This window comes from Microtus oregoni, unplaced genomic scaffold (assembly GCF_018167655.1).
Source record: "Microtus oregoni isolate MIOR12 unplaced genomic scaffold, Mior012 000086F_ref0000336, whole genome shotgun sequence".
Lineage (NCBI taxonomy): Eukaryota > Metazoa > Chordata > Mammalia > Rodentia > Cricetidae > Microtus > Microtus oregoni.
The window spans coordinates 4,351,515-4,370,569 of record NW_024544552.1 but is presented as its reverse complement, the minus strand read 5'-3'; the positions used below and the strand labels follow the sequence as shown (position 1 = coordinate 4,370,569).

At 39.6% G+C, this 19,055-nt stretch overlaps 1 protein-coding gene across 1 annotated transcript in view; it reads right to left on the bottom strand.

Moving 5' to 3' along the window:
* Positions 1 to 19,055, bottom strand: part of LOC121442018 (cyclic AMP-dependent transcription factor ATF-6 alpha-like) — a gene marked incomplete at its 5' end in the record, with an annotated part of 174,219 nt that overhangs the window by 138,275 nt on the left and 16,889 nt on the right. Inside the window, 4 exons of the mRNA XM_041643453.1 lie at positions 2,894 to 3,114; positions 11,412 to 11,615; positions 12,407 to 12,533; positions 17,818 to 17,924. Coding sequence (XP_041499387.1) covers positions 2,894 to 3,114; positions 11,412 to 11,615; positions 12,407 to 12,533; positions 17,818 to 17,924 — 659 coding nt within the window. The remainder of the gene's footprint in view (positions 1 to 2,893; positions 3,115 to 11,411; positions 11,616 to 12,406; positions 12,534 to 17,817; positions 17,925 to 19,055) is intronic.

Below are 19,055 nucleotides of genomic sequence, written 5' to 3'. Positions count from 1 at the left end.
TTAATGATGCAAAGATGTGTTGCATGCTCTTCTGTTACATTTTTTTAACTCTAGGAAGCTGTTACTTTGCCTACCTACAACACCTGATTGGTCAATAAAAAGCTGAACATCCAATAGCTAGACAGGAGAGAGGGATAGGCAGGGCTGCCAGATAGAGTGAATAAATAAAAGGAGAAAAAGAAAAGAGAAACAAGAAAGGGAGAAAGAGAGGAGGATGCTAGGGGCCAGCTACCCAGTGAAATATTCCTTTATACTATGTGAATTATGTGTCACTGTGATTGGGTTAATAAATAAGCTGATTGGCCAATAGCTGGACAGATAGAGGTTAGGTAAGACTTGCAGAAAATAGAGAGCACAAGGAAGAAGAGAAGTTTCTCAAAATTGTGAGATGAACTTGCCATACTGAGAAAAAAATATCAAGCCACGTGGCAGAGCATAGATAAGAAATATGGGTTAGAAGCAAAACATGAGCAAAGGCGTCAAGACCACAATGGGGACCCCCACAGAAAAAAAACTGACCTGAACTAGTGAGAGCTCACTGACTCTGGACCTGCATAAGATCAATCTAGCCCTCCTGAAAGCAGGTGACAGTGGGTGGCTTGGGCAGTTTGTGTGCCCACTGGCAGTGGGACCAGGAGCAATCCCTAATGAATGATCTGGCTTTTTGGAGCCCACTTCCTACCAAGAGAAACCTTGCTCAGCCTAGAAACAAGGAGGAAGGCCTTGGTACTGCCTGAACATGGTGATGTGACAGAATTCATTGACTCTCCATGGGAGGCCTTACTCTCTCTGAGGAGTAGATAGGAGGAGAGAGGGGAAGGTGGGAAGGGAGGGGGAACTGGGATTGGTATGTAAAATAAAATAAAACTTAAAAAGAAATAGGGGTTAATTTAAAATGTAAGAGTTAGTAACAAGCCTAAGCTACTGGCTGAGCATTTATAATTAATAATAAGTCCCTGAATAGTTATTTAGGAGAGGTTGCCAAGACAAAGAGAAACTCTGCCTACACCACCCAGCCACAAGCCAGCTTCAGAGTAACAAAGGTATATAGAACAGAGAATGATAAACCCAGAGGCAAAAGGTAAACAGGATAATTTAAGTTTAAAAAAAAAAAAAAAGCTGGCTAGAAATAAGGCAAGCAAAGGCCGGGCATTCATAAGTAACAATAAGTCTCTATGTATTTATTTGGAAGATGGGTGGCAGGCCCCCTCAAAGACCAAAGAGTAAAAAAACCAACAATAGGACCAGACTCCTGAGCCCTTGTTCCTGCCAGCCCCACAGTCACCCTTCAGCTCTGACCAAGATGATTCTTCCACATCTCTGAAAGGGACCTCCCCAGAGGGGGTAGAATTCAAGAGTTTTGGTGTTAAAAGCAGATGCTATCCCCTGCCCCATGTGGAAAGACTAGCCTGATAGAAACTTAACTATATCCCCCAAGGCTGGGGGCCCTAAGCAGTTTGGGGGATACTCATACATGTCCTAGGAGTCACATCTTACATGTAACCCTGTTCTTTTTTTTTTTTAATTTATTTATTTATTAAGGATTTCTGCCTCCTCCCCGCCACCGCCTCCCCTTTCCCTCCTCCTCCCCCAATTAAGTCCCCCTCCCTCATCAGCCCGAAGAGCAATCAGGGTTCCCTGACTTGTGGGAACCCCAAGGACCGCCCACCTCCATCCAAGTCTAGTAAGGTGAGCATCCGAACTGCCTAGGCTCCCCCAAAGCCAGTACATGCAGTAGGATCAAAAACCCGTTGCCATTGTTCTTGAGTTCTCAGTAGTCCTAACCCTGTTCTTATTAGTCTCAGTGATAATAAAATACCACTCTCTAAGAAAAAAAAAAAAAGTCTCTATCATTTTAAACCTTTTTGGTCTTCTTGAAAAGCATACTCTTTACTTACTGGTTATACTTTTTACATGAAAAAAATCACAGATTACTTTTTAATTTTTGCTACTGTCATTCTTTTTCTTACTATGGAAAGTTTCCCATGTGCTAAAAGGAAAGAAAAACAGCTTCCATAGCTATCTACATCTTTGCAATATTGCTTCTGTGCCCACCAGGTGCCAGTTTTAACTCATTATGTCATTTATTTGTTACTCTTAAAGACTAATTTTTGACTGGACTCAGAATTTCTCAGCGAGAACTGCCTATGTCTCTTGGCAACCTGTTCCTGGTGCTTTTGACTTCCTGCACTCTTTTGGCCAAGAGTTTCGCATATTCTGTGCCTCCTCCTTGTTTATCTTAGGGCACTGCTGCTCCAGGGCAGCGCATCAGTGTTTGTGCTGTGAGACACTGAATCCTGGCTGCTTTACCCCGGCATTCTTGCCCTCTTTGTTTAAGGGCTTTCTTTTTTTGTTGTTTTTTTTTGGTTTTTCGAGACAGGGTTTGTGTCGTTTTGGAGCCTGTCCTGGAAGACACTGTCTTCTTTAGAGAGATTAAAATGTTTACAGATCCTGCTAACTATTTTGTGCCCCAGCCACCAAGGCACAATAAGTACTATGTGACAGTCCAGGAATATCCTTCTCTCTCTCTCTCTCTCTCTCTCTCTCTCCTCTCTCTCTCTCTCTCTCTCTCCAATAACTAGGTTGAGAATACTCAGACTGACATCCACAATGCAGCTGCAAACAAACTTGCACTTCCTCTCTCCAGTTCTCCTTGGTCTGTAACAAGAATGCCCCTTACTCAGTAGCTTACTCAATACTCACCCCTTACTCAATACTCAATCTTGATATCCACTGTTCTCTATATCTGTATAAACCAAGGGACTCTTTTTCTAAACAATGGATACTCTACTCACTAGATATGTTTTGCTACAAATATTCACAATATTGTCAGCTGGGATTACTGCTATACTTACACAACAGAAAAGTACATTCACAGTACTTAAGTACTTACATCTGAACCCAGACTTCTTGTGGTGCTTTGTAGGACAGGTTTAGGCATGGAAAGTTTTCCACTCACTGGACTGTTCACCACAGGGGCTGGCACCACGTTCACCACATGGTTAGGTAGCTGTGTGGCTCCTCCAGCAACAGCAAGAACTGGCTGAGCAGAAGGCAGCACTCCAGGGGCCTGAAGTTGCACCATAGTAGGCTGAGAGAGCAGAACAGTCTGACCTGAGGTAAGAAAAAACAGGGAATCAAGTGGTGCACAGCTACTGTGTCAGGGAGCAGTAACACTCAGTCTCCTCTAAGACAGACGGATTAATCCTGAAGAACTTCACACGGTAAAATAAAACATCACCAATAGCAACACACACTAAGGGGGACTCCGATGCTGTGTTTTTAATGGGACCAACTAAGTTCATCCTCTTTGAGTCATCATTAACAATCTTTACTTTTTTTAGAGACAGGGCTTCTCTGTGTAACAGCCCTGACTGTCCTGGAACTAGCTTTGTAGACCAGGCTGACCTCGACCTCAGGGATCCGCCTGCCTCTGCCTCCCGAGTGCTGGGATTAAAGGCATGTGCCACCACTGCCCAGCTAACAATCTATTTTTAAGTCAGATATGGTGATACATACCTATAGTCTAAGTAGCTGAAAGGCTGAGGCAGAGGACCCACTCAAACCCAGGAACCTGTGGATTGTTTGGACAGCACAGCAAGCCTCAATTGATAAAAGTAAAAAAGGCCAGGAGAGATGGCTCAGTGGTTAAGAGTGTTTACTACTCTTCAAGAGAGTCCAGATTTGATTCACAGTGTCCACGCTGAGCAACTTACAACTGCAACTTACAACTACAGGAGTTTTGACACCATCTTCTGGCTTTTTCAAGTGCACACACATGTGCACGCACACACACAATTTAAATTTAAAACCTTTTTAAAGCCAGGTCTGATGATGCAAGCCTGTAATTATAGTCACTATGAAGGTTGAAGTAGGAGAATCACATGTTCATTCAGACCCTCATCTCACAAAGTAAATAAAAAGAGGACTAGGGATGTAGTTCAGTGGCAAAGGGCTTGCCTGCATGCACAAGGCCCAAGGTAATTCCCAGTACTGAGGGGAGGAGGCAAAAATATTCACTAGAAACATAAACAAACCAGGCAGTAGTTCATTTTTATCTTCTTCAATATAAAGGTCATGGAGTCTATAATTGCTGATCCTAAAGAAGCTAAATAAGAAGGTGAACCCAAAGAAAAACATATAGTTATCCTCCTGGCTATGGGAAGTAGACAAAATTGCCGGGCAAAAAATTGGGATCTTGGGGGTGGGGTGGGGGTAAGGGGAGATGGGGAGAGAAAAGTGAGAAGGGGAGGATGGGGGGAACTTGAGGAAACAGGATGACTGGGATAAAGGAAGGTTGGATAGGGGAGCAGGAAAGCACAAATCCTAGTTAAGGGAGCCACCTTAGGGTTGGCAAGAGACTCGAACCTAGAGTGGCTCCCAGGAGCCCAAGACCATGTCCCCAGTTAGTTCCTTGGGCAGCTGAGGATAGGGAACCTGAAATGACCCTATCCTATAGCAATACTGACGAATATCTTGCATATCACCATAGAACCTTCATCTGGTGATGGATGGAGATAGAGACAGAGACCCACACTGGAGCACCGGACTGAGCTCCCAAGGTCCCAATGAGGAGCAGAAGGAGGGAGAACATGAGCAAGGAAGTCAGGACCACGAGGGGTGCACCCACCCACTGAGACAGTGGGGCTGATCTATTGGGAGCTCACCAAGGCCAGCTGGACTGTGACTGAAAAAGCATGGGATAAAACCGGACTCTCTGAACATGGTGAACAATGAGGGCTGATGAGAAGCCAAGGACAATGGCACGGGGTTTTGATCCTACTTCATGTTCTGGCTTTGTGGGAGCCTAGCCAGTTTGGATGTTCACCTTCCTAGACATGGATGGAGTGGGGAGGACCTTGGACTTTCCACAGGGCAGGGAACCCTGACTGCTCTTTTGACTGGAGAGGGAGGGGGAGAGGAGTGGAGGGAGGGGAAGAAGGGTGGGAGGAGGGGGAGGGAAATGGGAGGCTGGGAGGAGGAGGAAACTTTTTTTTTCTTTTTCTCAATAAAAAATTTAAAAATATATATAACAACAACACATAACAAATTTGTTGTCATACCTACATTTTCCAACGTTTATTAGTTTCTATGTGAATTTTTCTTATTTTAAACAATAAATCCTTTAAATTATATTTACAAATACATATATATCCAAATATGTAGGAAAGAGTCAAATGCCAAAAAAATCCAAATGAGATGGAATTTTAGTTAACAGACACAATGGCTATCTATAAATAATACCAACCTTTCCAATCGCTGCCAAAGCAATGATCTCAACTCTTTTCCTAGTCTTTGAAGTTGCCACTATCTTAAACTTGTGTTCATTGCCGCGTACTCCACTCACCACCCTCAGGAGAGCACGGACAACTCATAACACAGATCTACTGAAATGGTACCCGCCTGTTTCCTTCCCCTTGACAATTATAGAAGGTATTGAAACCCTTGCCTAATATCTGTATCCTTTGGCTTTATCTAGCTGAATAAAGGTACTAGCATGACCAGAAACTTTAATTCAGTATAAATTTATAATTCTTCAAGGACAACCAGACATTTCATGTTCAGGCAGTTTAAAATGACTTATAAAATTCAGTTTCATATTTCAAAGGGTTGGGAAAAACTGAAAATCAAAATACTTTCAGAACACCTGTTTGCTGAGAACATCTGTCTTGGCTAAAAAAAAGATCACATTTATAAAATTCTTTGTTTCAGTAGCCTCAAAAAGCAGACCAGAAGTAGAATTCAAAAGTCATCATTTTTCTCAATTCATATATTAGCACTTATAAGTAGTAAGTTTGTAAGAAAATTTTAAATTAATTGCATAAATTTGAAATTCATACAATTTAGTGGGGGATAACATTGCTAAATATGTTTATCTTCTCGTTTCCCCTAAACTGACTTGTTATAAAATAAATTCACCTAAAATAGAGAAATGGGTTAAAGGTAGTTTATGAATATATAGTCAGGCCAGAAATATAAAAAAAAGTAATAGATAAATAATAGATGAACAAGGACTGTGTTTTTAACAACACTGAATAAGACATTAAGTCAAGCTGGTATTAAAAAGATAGACTTACTATAATGTAAAAACTGAAGAGAAGGATTTTTTTTTTTTTTTTTTTTTTTTTTTTTTGGTTTTTCGAGACAGGGTTTCTCTGTGGCTTTTTTTGGAGCCTGTCCTGGAACTAGCTCTGTAGACCAGGCTGGTCTCGAACTCACAGAGATCCGCCTGCCTCTGCCTCCCGAGTGCTGGGATTAAAGGCGTGCACCACCATCGCCCAGCAAGAGAAGGATTTCTAACTGCATATATTTACTTCTCAGGCATTAGAGTTTGAACCCAAGGCCTTGCACAAGCCAGGCAGGTCTACTACCACTAAGTCCTGGGGTTTTTGAAACAAGATCTCATGATGTAGCTCAAAGCTGGCCTGCAACCTGCTATGTAGCCCAGGCTAACTTCAATTCATAATTCTCTAGCTTCAACCTCCCAAGTGCTGGAATTATAGGTACACACTACCTTCTTTAGCTCAAAGAGACAGCTCGGCCATATAAGATAATCATGGTGTCTGTGGGTTTCTATGGACTGTGAAAATGCAGAATGAGAAAAGACTATTAATAATTCAGCTATGAATTTGTATTGGGTATAATAATGGATGGCTATAAATCCAAGCACTTGGGAGACAGAGATAGGAGGATTTTTGGTTCAAGAGCAGCCTTGGACTATGTATTAAGATACCATCTGAAAACCAAAACAATAAAAAAAATCAAATAAAATTAATTTATAGTTTATTAACAATAGATATAGCCATAAATTTTTGAAAATAATTGTACAACAAAAAATGAAATGAGTTATTAGATTTACAGTAACATCTTAGAACAAGTAGAGATGTGATGCCTTGCAAAATGCTGTACGGCTACTGCTTTTCCTCCAGCCCCACCACCCCACCACACAGAACCACTGGCACACACCAACACTTGGAGAAGAGAACAACGTTCGCAGAAACAATGCTCCATGCCTTCTAGCTTAAAATTGTGATTATAGAAAAAAAGAAAGCCTTCTTCCTCCAAACATTGTTCCAAACTTTGAGTCTATTCCAAAGAACAGAGGAGATAATAAAACACATTGAATTACCTCAAAGAAAGGATCAGACCTATAGACCCAATTGTAGATTTAAAGCACTGGTAAATAACACTGTGAATATTCCTTAAAACTAATTTTAAAAAATAATTCAAAACTGGACCTGGCAGTATAGGCCTATAATCCTCATTATAAATCCTATAATCCTATCCAGGATAAAAGGATCACAAGTTCAAGGTCAACTAGGGCTACAGAGGGAATTCAAGGTTAGCCTAAGCAACTTAATGAGACTGTCTCAAAACAGAAAGTGAAAAGAAGGCTGGGGAATGTATAGAGTTCAGTGGTGTGGTAGAGAACTTGCCAAGTATGAACAGGGTCTTAGGTTCAGTTCCCATTACTAAAAAGAAAGAAAAGAAGGAAGGGGAAAGCAGGGAAAGAAAGAAGAGAGAGAATCCAATTCCACTGTCCCCGGTCTCACTGTCCCTATGTCCCAGCCAAGAGAATTGCATCTTATGGAGATAGGATTACCAAGACAGTCTGAACAGCAAATACAACTCATGCCCTACCAGGCCACTGCTGCTTCCTTTACTTCACGCTGTATTTCAAGCTCTTACACCCTAAAGTCCCCAACTGTCTTCACTTTATCTAAATCAAGGGTCCTCTAAAGATTTTAGGCATGTTCAAGACAGAATGGCAGGAACCACTAAATTTCTATTACAGTCTATCCAAGAACAAACGGCTCTCATAGTTACTTGCTAATTGCTGACCAGGCCGAAGGCTACAACACAAAGGACTGTTTGGGGCATTCAGTAGTTAACAGCTGAACATAGGGACTGTTCCTGGTGTGGAAACACATAAAACAGAACACACCAAAGGGTGGTTTATCAGTTTGGAACACTCCAAATCCTCTCTAGTATCACAGGCAAATCCCCTTAACGGACGATAGCTTGATTCAGTGCTGAATGATATGACCACTGATCTTCACGATCAGTTCGTTCTTTTTAACTTTCTTCAAAGATTGCAAACTACATAGCAACCATTTAAAAAATACCTACTTGGTTTTAACATGCTTGTGTCAACTTGGTAAATATTTCTTTGCACCAAGTTTTCTCATCTATAAAATAAAATATTGATACTTATCCTGAGAGATATGTAACTATTAAATAAGATAATGTATTTAAGCCCTTAGAAGAACGTCTGGCACATAACAACAGCTTAGCATACATTCATTATTATTCTACGTAAAAGTAGCTTCCATGTACTATCAACTCATTAGTCCTCACACTTGGTATGAAACTATTTATACAAATTTGAATTGCAATTAAAAGGCAGAATTCTGAGAAAAAAATGATTACATTTCATCATTTTTAGAAGATTAATTAATTATAATATATAATTAATTACTAAGCCTTGGCCAGCCAGACAAGTTAGCTTCACTCTACCATCCTGCTTACAAAATGTTACTCTTTATGCATCCCCTAATTTCAGGGATTTGTGGTATCATCAAAAAAGGCTAAGACAGAAACATAGACGTCACCAAAAAGACTTTCCTCTCTGCCCTTCACGGCCTCCCTCCCCCACACATGCCCACCATCAATTACCGCCCCATACAATGCTAGGCTTTGTAACGGCTCTATTCCCATCCTGGTTCTCTATTTTCAGATAGTCTCGGCTTTAATCATCTTTCAACTGCTCTACTTACAACATTCTTACAAGGCACAGAAGACTTAGAAGCAAAAATATAGAAAAACAATCCAGGTTGACAGAATTCAAGAGACAATGCCAGGTTAATTAGACCGGCACAAAGTTCTATAGCAAATAATGAAGCTATATTGTAAAGTTAGAAAACTAAGTTGGAACCAAATTGTGAAGCACTTTAACCCCACATTAGAGAATATGGACTTAAATCTGTAAGCATTACATCTCTGCCATTTTTCTTTTTTGTCCATGTGTGTTGAGGCCAGAGGTTGATGACAGGTGTCTTCTTCAGTGGCTCTCCACCTTACTTTTTTAGACAGGCCTCTCCCTGAAACTGGACCTTATCAGTTAACTAGGCAAGCTGCTCAGTGACCTCTAAGGGATCTGCCTATCTCCATATAGACACTAGAGTGTCTTACCCAGCTTTTTATGTGGGTGCTAGGCATCTGAACTCAGGTTTCCCATGCTTATGTGGGAAGCGTTTTACTGACTGAGCAATCAATCGCCCCAGCCCTTTCTTCCTCTAATTCCACTCTCAAATTAAAATAATAATATATGAAAGACATACATTTAATCTGCAAGTTAAAAAAACAATACCAAAATCCATAGATTACATTATAAAAACAACCTATTGGCACATGCTCCAAATAAAAAAAGTCTTCAGATCATGTGAAATCACTGAAGTTCAGAATGGATGATTTTAACCTCTGGAACTGATAAAATGCTTGGGAAAGAATAATTTGGTTTTTGCTATAAGTAAAGATCTCAAGTCAGTAGTGGTTGCACAAGCCTTTCTCAGGAGGCAGAGGCGGAGGCAGGTAGATCTCTGGGTTTGAGGTCAGCTGGTTCCAGGCCAGGACAGTCAGGACTACACAGAGAAATCCTTTCTCAAAAACAAACAAACAGAGATCCACCACTCAAGCATAGCCAACAGTTTAAAGCCAACTGACTCTTGAGGCTACCCCCTCCTTTACACATGGCCATATTAGCACCAGACTTAGAATTTTATACATGTTTTAATAGCTGTGGGAACTGAATTTTATACACGTTTTAATAGCTGTGGGAACTGTAAGAAGGTTCTTCATGAACTCAAATTCTTAGCTTTCAGAAATACACAAATCATTTTGAGGTGTTGGCAAAAGATTTAAGAACTATTCCTAAAACTCTATATATGAATATACAGTAAGTCTTCTGCCTTATTTCAAAGAGTTTGTCCTAAATGGAGGAAGGTATTTCAAAATATTTTATCTATCAGCATTGTTCTTTTATCTGGGAACCTTTTTGTTTAGTTCTTTTTATTGATGTCTAATTGTCCATGGTCATTTAATAAACAAGGTTAATACACAAGATCGAATTTATGAAGCCTCTCTCATTGAAACCATGCTCCAAAGAAACGAGCTAGCTATTCATAAATGCAAATACAGCCATAAAAGTAAATTAAACACCAATGTTTACTTACAGATGCCCTATTAATTCCTAGTGCTAAATGTTGCCACTAAATTCAATCCTGAGAAATGAGTACTTCTCATAGCCATGTGCACAGAGATCAGTGCAAGACAATGATGACGAATCTGCCTAGGAGATGTCCCATAACTCAAGATTACCAAACCCTCAAATCTGAGCTTCTTTCCATAGTAAACTTTCCTGTAGACCCAAGCACGTGAGGCCATCTGGTGGGTAAAATACAGAAAAACACCAATTCTGAGCTAGCTGGCAGCAGTCAGTTCAGAAACCTAGTTCAATGCCTTGCTTACCAAACCACACAGTCTCCTCAGAAATTAAGAGCCAGAGTTATTGCTCAACACATACTTGATTTGAAATGGTCCTTATTATTTTAAATCTTAACCACCCCTCAAAAACAAAACAAAGCAAAAAAGATCATAGTTACAATAATCTCAGAATAAAGTAGCAATACAAACAAAATCTCCCAAATTTTCTTCATTGTAAATGATTTAACAGTATCAAAAGCCTCAGACAAGTGTGGTGCACACCATTAGTCCCAGCACTCAGGAGGCAGAAACAGGTATATCTCTGTTGATTTGAGGTCAGCCTGGTCTACTTATAGAGTTCCAGGCCACTAAAGGATACATAATGAAATTCTGTTTCAAAAAAGAAATAAAAAAGCATGGGGATCATGGGAGATGGTAGAAGGGGAGAAGGGAGGAAGGAAAAGGAATGTGTGTGTGTGTGTGTGTGTGTGTGTGTATATATAATATTATATTACATTATATTGATATATATAATCATTTAAATAAATAAAACAATTTAAATAAAATAAAATTTTTATTTTAACCATTTCTTAAAAATTAAAAATAAAAAGATTTAAAAAATAAACTAATTTAAACAATTTAAAAAGAAAAAGAAATCAACAAGAACAAAAAATTGGTGACTTAAATACAGATATTATCCCAATAAAATCTGTAAGAAAAGAAGAGGCAACAGATGTCAGTGACCTGCAGAACCCTGTCCCCACAAAAACAGGAACTACATTAGTCATCTCTGCAAAAGCCTCAGATCCAAGGAAATTCCTGACACCATGGTGCATGCTCAAAAGTTATAACCCAAATTAAAATAACTCACGTTATATAAGCCTTAGTGCTTTCCAATAAACACAGAGCACCATAGTCTACATAGGTACCTTTAGTGGGTGCAGGCTGTATGCTGATGATCGATTGCTGCTTTGCCAGTGGCATAAGGGCTGGGAGTGTCTGAATAATGATGGTTTTTGCTGGAACACTGGCATTTGTTTGAGTCTTGGGTGCTGCTGGAAGTAATAAAGGCTTGGGCTGAACTGAAGGTTTTGAACTCATTTGATTTTTTTTCTTTGGAGTCAGTCCATGTTCTGGAGGAAAAAACAAAACCTCAAATCAATCTGAAGAAAATAAAGAAAACATATTATATTATATTATATTATATTATATTATATTATATTATATTCTTTCCTCTATGTGTTATCTTGACTTCTAAGAACAATCATCAGTGAGTATAAACCAGCCATTCTTTACATGACTGGACTGAAGAAAGCCCTCAGTCTGGGATCGTCCTTTCTGCAGCTTTGGGAAGGGGGACCATGAACTGGTAGGGATGATGCTAAAATTACTGAATATGAATGTCTAGATTAGCATGAGGTAAGAGTCATCACCTCTCACGTTCAGTCTCTTTCCCAGGACCTTCACAACCTCTCCTGAAGATGACAGAATCTATGTCTATTTTAAGTGTATTTCACCTGTGAAGACAAGGCCCATCACAAAAGATTTTATTCCCTTGTCCTCTTCACAGTAATCATTCAGAACAACAACTATATACACTCATTTAGGGGCTGGAAAGATGGCGCAGCACTTAAGAGTACTGGTTGCTCTTCAAGAAGACCTGAAATCTAGAACAGCTTACAGCTACCTATAATTCCAGTTCCAGGGGATTTGAAGCCCTCTTTTTGTGTCTGGAGGCAGGAGGCACGCAGTTGATTCACATACATAAATGCAGATAAAACACCCATATACATAAAATAAAATGACACACTAATTTAAAAATATAAGCCAGCTTAATATATGCTTAATCCAATATTTACCCTTTAAAAATGGAACCTACGTTATCTAAAATAGAAATAATAGAAATTGGGAGACAGACAGATACCAGCTTTGTTTCCAGGACCAATGACAGGCTTGTCTTCTTTGAGTGGCTCTACAGAGGAGGGGCTGTTACAGCTTTCACCATATAAGGAAAGGGGAGACTGGGAGCTGGAAGACAAATCAAACTCCTCCTGCAGCAAAACACAAATTGATGTCCATGAGTACAATCTTCGGGCAACAAATTACTTAGGGAACAAGAGCATATGAGAAGCATGCAGGACAACTTACTGCGAGGATAAGGTACAATATGAAGCGACTACTAATAAATCAACTCTCATCAACCTCAAGGATGTAACTCAAGTAGCATCTGTAATCTGTATACTGCACTCGTGTAGTAAACAGAAATCGTTCATCCGTCTCTCCACTTCGTCCCACAAACTTCGGAGCTTACTTAGTTCTTAGTCATACAAACATTTACTTATCATCATAAGGCTAGAGCTTCAATTATTATACTTTCCCATTTATTTGCTATTCCTGCAGAGGACCCAGGTTCAGTTCCCAGCATCCACAACCACCTGTAACTCTAGTTCTAGGGTATCTGACATCCTCTTCTGACCTCTGCAGACACTAAGCAAACACATGATGCACATACATATATGTAGGCAAAACACTTCTACATATAAAATAAAATTATCTAAAGCAAAAATCTTAAAAAAAAAAAAAGATGGGGGAGGCTAATTGACAATTGAGAGTTTCTCTGTCATAAAGACTACAAATTTGGCAGTTAATAGGGAAATGAGATCAGCAATACCTAAACCCAGCAAGAGTTTGAAACTTCAGAGCTGGGGAAATGAGTCACTAAAGAGCTTGCCCTCTCACACTGCTAGTTCCAGTGCTGGGAAGGTGCAGACAGGAGGATCCCTGGGGCTCTCTGGTCAGCCACCTGATCAGTTAGGTCAAGGCAAATGACGCTGTCTCACACAGGTGAGGTATTCCTGAGGAACCAGCTTCCTTATACACCAGCACACATGTAGGAACCGCAAAACACAGTTTAATATCTTAAACATGCAACTGATTCTTGAAAATAACACAAAAATGACAGCAAATCCATAGAAAAACTATCAAAAGACAAGAATAAACAATTTATAGAAGATCAGAAATGCATAATGAAAATGTTGAGTTTGAAAATAATCAGTAATCAAAGAAATCAAAATTAAACAACAACAAAAAATGAGATAACATCAAGCATTAGCAGAAAAGCTCCAAGGCCCCCAAACACTGCTGATGAGCCTGCAGAGTACCTGCGGCAACTCCCAGAGAGCCGAAGAAGCTTGTCAAAATGAGTGCCTGTGGCCTGCCACCCGCTTTTTCTATTCTTGGACATTCCTCCCAAAGGGATTCTGTGTGGACACAGGCCCACAAGAGAATATTTTCTTCATGATATGGGTAAAATACAATGAATGCTTATCAAAATATGCAGTTAGATGCAACAGATTTTATATATATAGAGCAATATGAATTAATCTTTAAAAGTAAGTAAAATCCAGGAATGTGGTTCACCCTTTAACCTTATCACTCAAATGGCTAAAGCAGAATATCATTAAGTTCAAGGCTAGCTTGAACTTCAAAGCACGAGTTTGTCTCAATACCCAAAATATAAATTAATAATAATAAATATTTAAATAGGAGACCTAATATAATATCATTTGCATAAATTTAAAATGTGTGCCTGTAACTGAAATCAGTTAGGAGAAAAATAAATCTTTTAAGAAATAATATTGGCATAAACATTTTGATAATAATTGGAGAAACATAAAATTAAGCCTGTGTCTTATAGCACATATAAGATAATTTCAAATTAATCTGAGATCTATATATTAAAAATAAAACCTTATTAGAAATTTGTATTAATAAATAGAAAATATTTCTTCCTGAATAATTTAACCATTAGCCACTAGATGGAGCTGCAGGACCACCATCCATGCCTGGGGGCCATGCCAGAGCAAGAGAAGGATAGGGAGGGCGTTCACAGGAGAACCCTGTGATCTGAGAAGTCAGGGCAAGTGAAGCAATGGCCCAGGAGAGAGACTTGATGTAAGATGGCTAAACACAACGGAAATAGTAAAAGATCACAGGAGCAACAGGAATAAATAACCACAGCAATGATTATATATAATCTAAATGAAATGGGCAACAATAAGCCCGCGCTAACACAAACAGGCAAATGAGTAATACAAATAAGTGTGCTGAGTTCACTCCCAGAACCCACATGGCAGAGTCTGCCTTAAACACATTCCCCGTGACCTATCCATGAATACACACATACATCATACACATACACAAAATAAAAATGGAAACGTTCCTTTTGTAAAAACAGGACCTTTGCATGATTTTAAAGTGCCTTTTTCATAAAATGCTGGCAGCTAGCCAAGAGAAAAGGAATAACGTCATAGCTGCGTGTCTGGCGGGAGCTGGGGTTAACTGAGGTGACCGTCACCATTGACGTACAAGCTCAAGTTGTGTCGCCACACTGAAGCTTTAGCATCAAAAATAAATGAGAAGACAGATGGAGGGTGGCTTGTGCCTATCACCTCAGCTCTTGGAAGACAGAGGCCGGAGAATCAACTGAAGGTCATCTTCCACTAACTAGCAACTTTAAAGCCAGCTTCAACTTTAAAGTCAGCGTCAACAGATCCATCTCAAAGACAAAGCAAAAGCAAACAAAAGGCAGACACAGAATCCTATCTGTGACATTCCTACCACAGATACAAAATCTGAATCCAATCCTGAAGAAACGCCTGGCAATCCAAGTGACGGGTCATTAAAGCACAAAGGTCAAGAAAGAAGAAAAGTAAAACAGTAAGAAAACTACATACGACATAGATGCCTTTGCTGGTCTAAAGGACAGTACTGGAGAATCTGACACAATCTAAATGGGGGCTACACGTAAAATTATTATTATATATCAATGTTTAGTTCCTTGTTTTGATGGCTGTATTGTTAAATAAAAAAACTCTTGTTCATAGGAGGGAGACGTTAAAAGTATCTGGAGTTCAATCCACCGGGGGCAACCACCTCTCAAATGGTTTAGACAAAAATCTCTGCAAAATATTTTCAAATTTAAGGTTACTCCAAATGAAAAGACAATGTAAGCAGGATAAAAAAGAATAAAAACATAGCCTGAAAGTGGTGACACACGCCTTTAATATCAGGAGAGAGGCAGAAGCAGGTAGATGCCTGAATTCAAGGCCAGCTTGGTTCAGAATGAGCTCCAGGACAGCCAGGGCAACAGAGAAAGAAACCCTGCTTAAAAAACAAAAACAAAAAAAAAATCAATAAATAAGTAAACATTAGAGAATGTCTTTATGAGTGATAAAAACCTTTTGAAAAATAGGAGAAGTAAATATAGAAAGAAAGGAGGAAGAGAAGTAGAAGGCAAAAAAAAGAAATGAGGATGAGGAAGAGTATCAATAATAATAATAGCAGTACTAGTAGTAACCATAATAATAAATATGTTTTTATTTATAAAATACACATATTTATATTTTAGTCTATATATTTATTTAATTATATATTTGTTTGTTATGTGTTATATATATTTTATTATATTATATATTAATACTTACATTTTATATAAATATAGAAATAAAAACAATAAGCAATAGAAAACCAGGCTGAGTATCCTGGAACACATCTTTAATCTTAGCACTCAGAAGGCTGAAGCAGAAGGATCTCCACAAGTTCAAGACCAGCCTGATCTCCAAATTAGTTCAGGCCAGACAGGGCTAGACAGTGAAACCCTGCCTCAAACACAAAACAAAATAACAAAAAAACAAACAAAAAAAAAAAAGAACCCAAGCCAGACACAGTGTCACATTCCTGCACTGAATCCAGCCTGGGCAACCCAGTAAGACTCTACTTTTAAAAGAACTCTATAATCCCAGCACGCGGGATCCTGAGGCAGCAGGATCACATGAATGATGCCACTCTTATCTTGACAGGCTCTAGAATTGCCTTGAAAACAAATCTCTAGGCATATCCACGAGGGAGCTTTGATTAGATTGAGCTGGGAAGACCCACCCTAGATGTGCGCACACAGAAAACAAGCAGAGCGGAACATTCATCTGTCTTTCTGACCAGCTACAACGAGAGCAGCAGCCTCACTCCGCAGCTACCATACGTTCCCTTCTAAGACAAATGCAACCAAAATAAACCTTTACTTCCTGAGTTATTTCGGGTAGAGGTTCTGTCATGGCAACAGAAAAAGTCACTAATACAGCCCTATGGTTAGATGCTGTCTCCAGAGCACAGCCCAGTGCAGCAAAGCGCCCAGCACAGGACTGCATGAGCCGACAGCGGCTCTCAGAGGAGCCTCACAGGGCTCACGCTAAGCGGAGTCTGAAGATGGGAGGCACAAAGCAAGACTAACACAGCCAGAGGTAAACATGGGCAGATCTTGAAGGACTCTGCACACAGAGGATTTTAATGTCATACTTTACGTATCTGGAAGTTATTAAAAGGTTACAAGGCAAAGAACTTAGTCAATTTTATTTTAGGAGATTCATCTTTAAAGATGACTCTACCAGCAAAGGTTTGGAGAGTTGGTAGGCAGACCACCAGTTAAAATCCTAATGTCTTTTATCCTAAGGTCAGATGATGATGACCTGGAAAAGGTGAGAAAAAAAACCTAAGAAATAGTAAGTGAAAAAAGGGCTGGAAAGATGATGATTCAGCAGGTAAAAATGCTTGCCATACAGGCCCGAGAAACTTAGTCCGATCCCCAACATGGGAGAAGGAAAGAACCAACTCCTGAAGAAGATCGTCATCTCCTGAAGGTCGTCATCTACACACACACACACACACACACACACACACACACACACGGGGGGGGGGGGTGGAAGAGGAAGAGAGAATAGAATCACCAAGATTTAATAATTGGTTAAATATAGAACCTTCCAGAATAAAGATACCTCAATTTACAACAGATAAAACATGAAACATTAATTTGACTTTTCTTCTTGTGTTTTACCTTTTTCATATTTAATCAGGTACTTCATTTTCTTGACCTCAAAGCTGAGACAGACACACTCCAAAGGAGCTACCAGATTTTTGTAAAGATCTTAGTACATACCAAAGACAATGGTAGGAGTTCCTGAACTAAACAGATCATATCCCAGGTTCTGTGAGCCGGGAATTATAAATCTTACATTCCTCCATGTCCTTAAAGAATGTATACTCTAGTAGAGAGGAAAGGGAAGTACAGAAAGAAAATACACAAACAAGCAAAGACCATTAGACACTAAGAAAGTAAGAACAAAGGGGGTGAGCCAAACCTATGAAGCTAACATCCTTCTCACTCCCACGAGTCCCTTGTCAAGTCACATTTTCCTCAGAGGAATAAGGTTCCTTGAAACACGTAATGTCAGCTGCCTCCCCCATTAGAACCCAGTTCATCACAGTAGACTAGCCACTTACGGGAACATGCTGAGTTGACGAGCAGGAATCTACGGACTGGGGAGATGAGACTGAACAACTTGAGGAAGCCGGAGAAAGAGGCTGGGGTTCTACCTTAATATCTTTAACTGAAAGACATGGAGAAAAGGTTTTACACTCAAATCCATACAAATGCAAAGCAATGAGTAAAAAAGAAAGTAATGGTCTCTTAAAATTCTATCAGCTGTGAGGGGAAGGTTACAAAAGTGTGTCGTTTCAATGAGAAACTCAGGATCAGCAAACAGTTCACACTTCCACTCCTGTAGGAAGCTGCATCTGCACTTGCTCTCAGGAGAGCCCAAAGGGGGAAATTGGTCACATAGTTGCTACTTCCTATCTTGGCTGAGGAACAATAGGAGAAACATTCTTCTACTCTACAAGCTTTTCTGTTTTCAATATTATATACACCATATACAAAAAGTCAATTACCCAGAAAGAGAAAAGAAACAAGAATAACCAGCATTCTCCCATCTATATCCTACCCATCTCTTCCCCTTCATTTTATTGATCTTGCTCAGCTCCTGACTCCCACCATAAAACATGGAAAACATAAGGTCAATGTTCTCAATAGATTCTTGGTTTTTTTGCTACATTTTTGGCTTTTGTTTGTCTGGTTGGTTGATTAGTTAGCTGTTGCTGTTGTTTTTGGGGTGCTGAATGTCAACCTCAGGACTCTGCATGCTATATAAACACTTTACCACTGAGCTACATCCCACCCAAGTTTTCTAATTACTATTGTGTAACTCTATCTAAGAAGCTTAAAACAACCATCGTATTAGGTTCCCAGAGTCTATGGATCAGGAATCTGGACTGGAGAACATTGTGTAACCCATATTCTATGAGAAAAGACAGGAATTGAGCAGTAAGAACATCAGAGGAAGGAGAACAGGATGGGTAGAGACAGGATGGTATCTAACAGGTAAAATGTGCTGATTATATGCACTCTATCTCAATTCCTATAATCTGTGACACTAATTATTAATGTTTCTAAGTCAGTTTCCTTTTAGCAGTATAGACGGGGCACACAAGAAGGAAACATACTAGAAGACAGGAGAAAACATCCCTCAATTTCTCTTATCAGCCTTGGCCTATTTGTAACAACCTGCCCCAGGTTCTCTCAGCACACTCAAACCCAATCTTATCATGTTCCCTTAAAAATATCAGTGTGCTGGATGGTGGTGGCACATGCCTTTAATCCAGGCACTTGGGGAAGCAGAGGC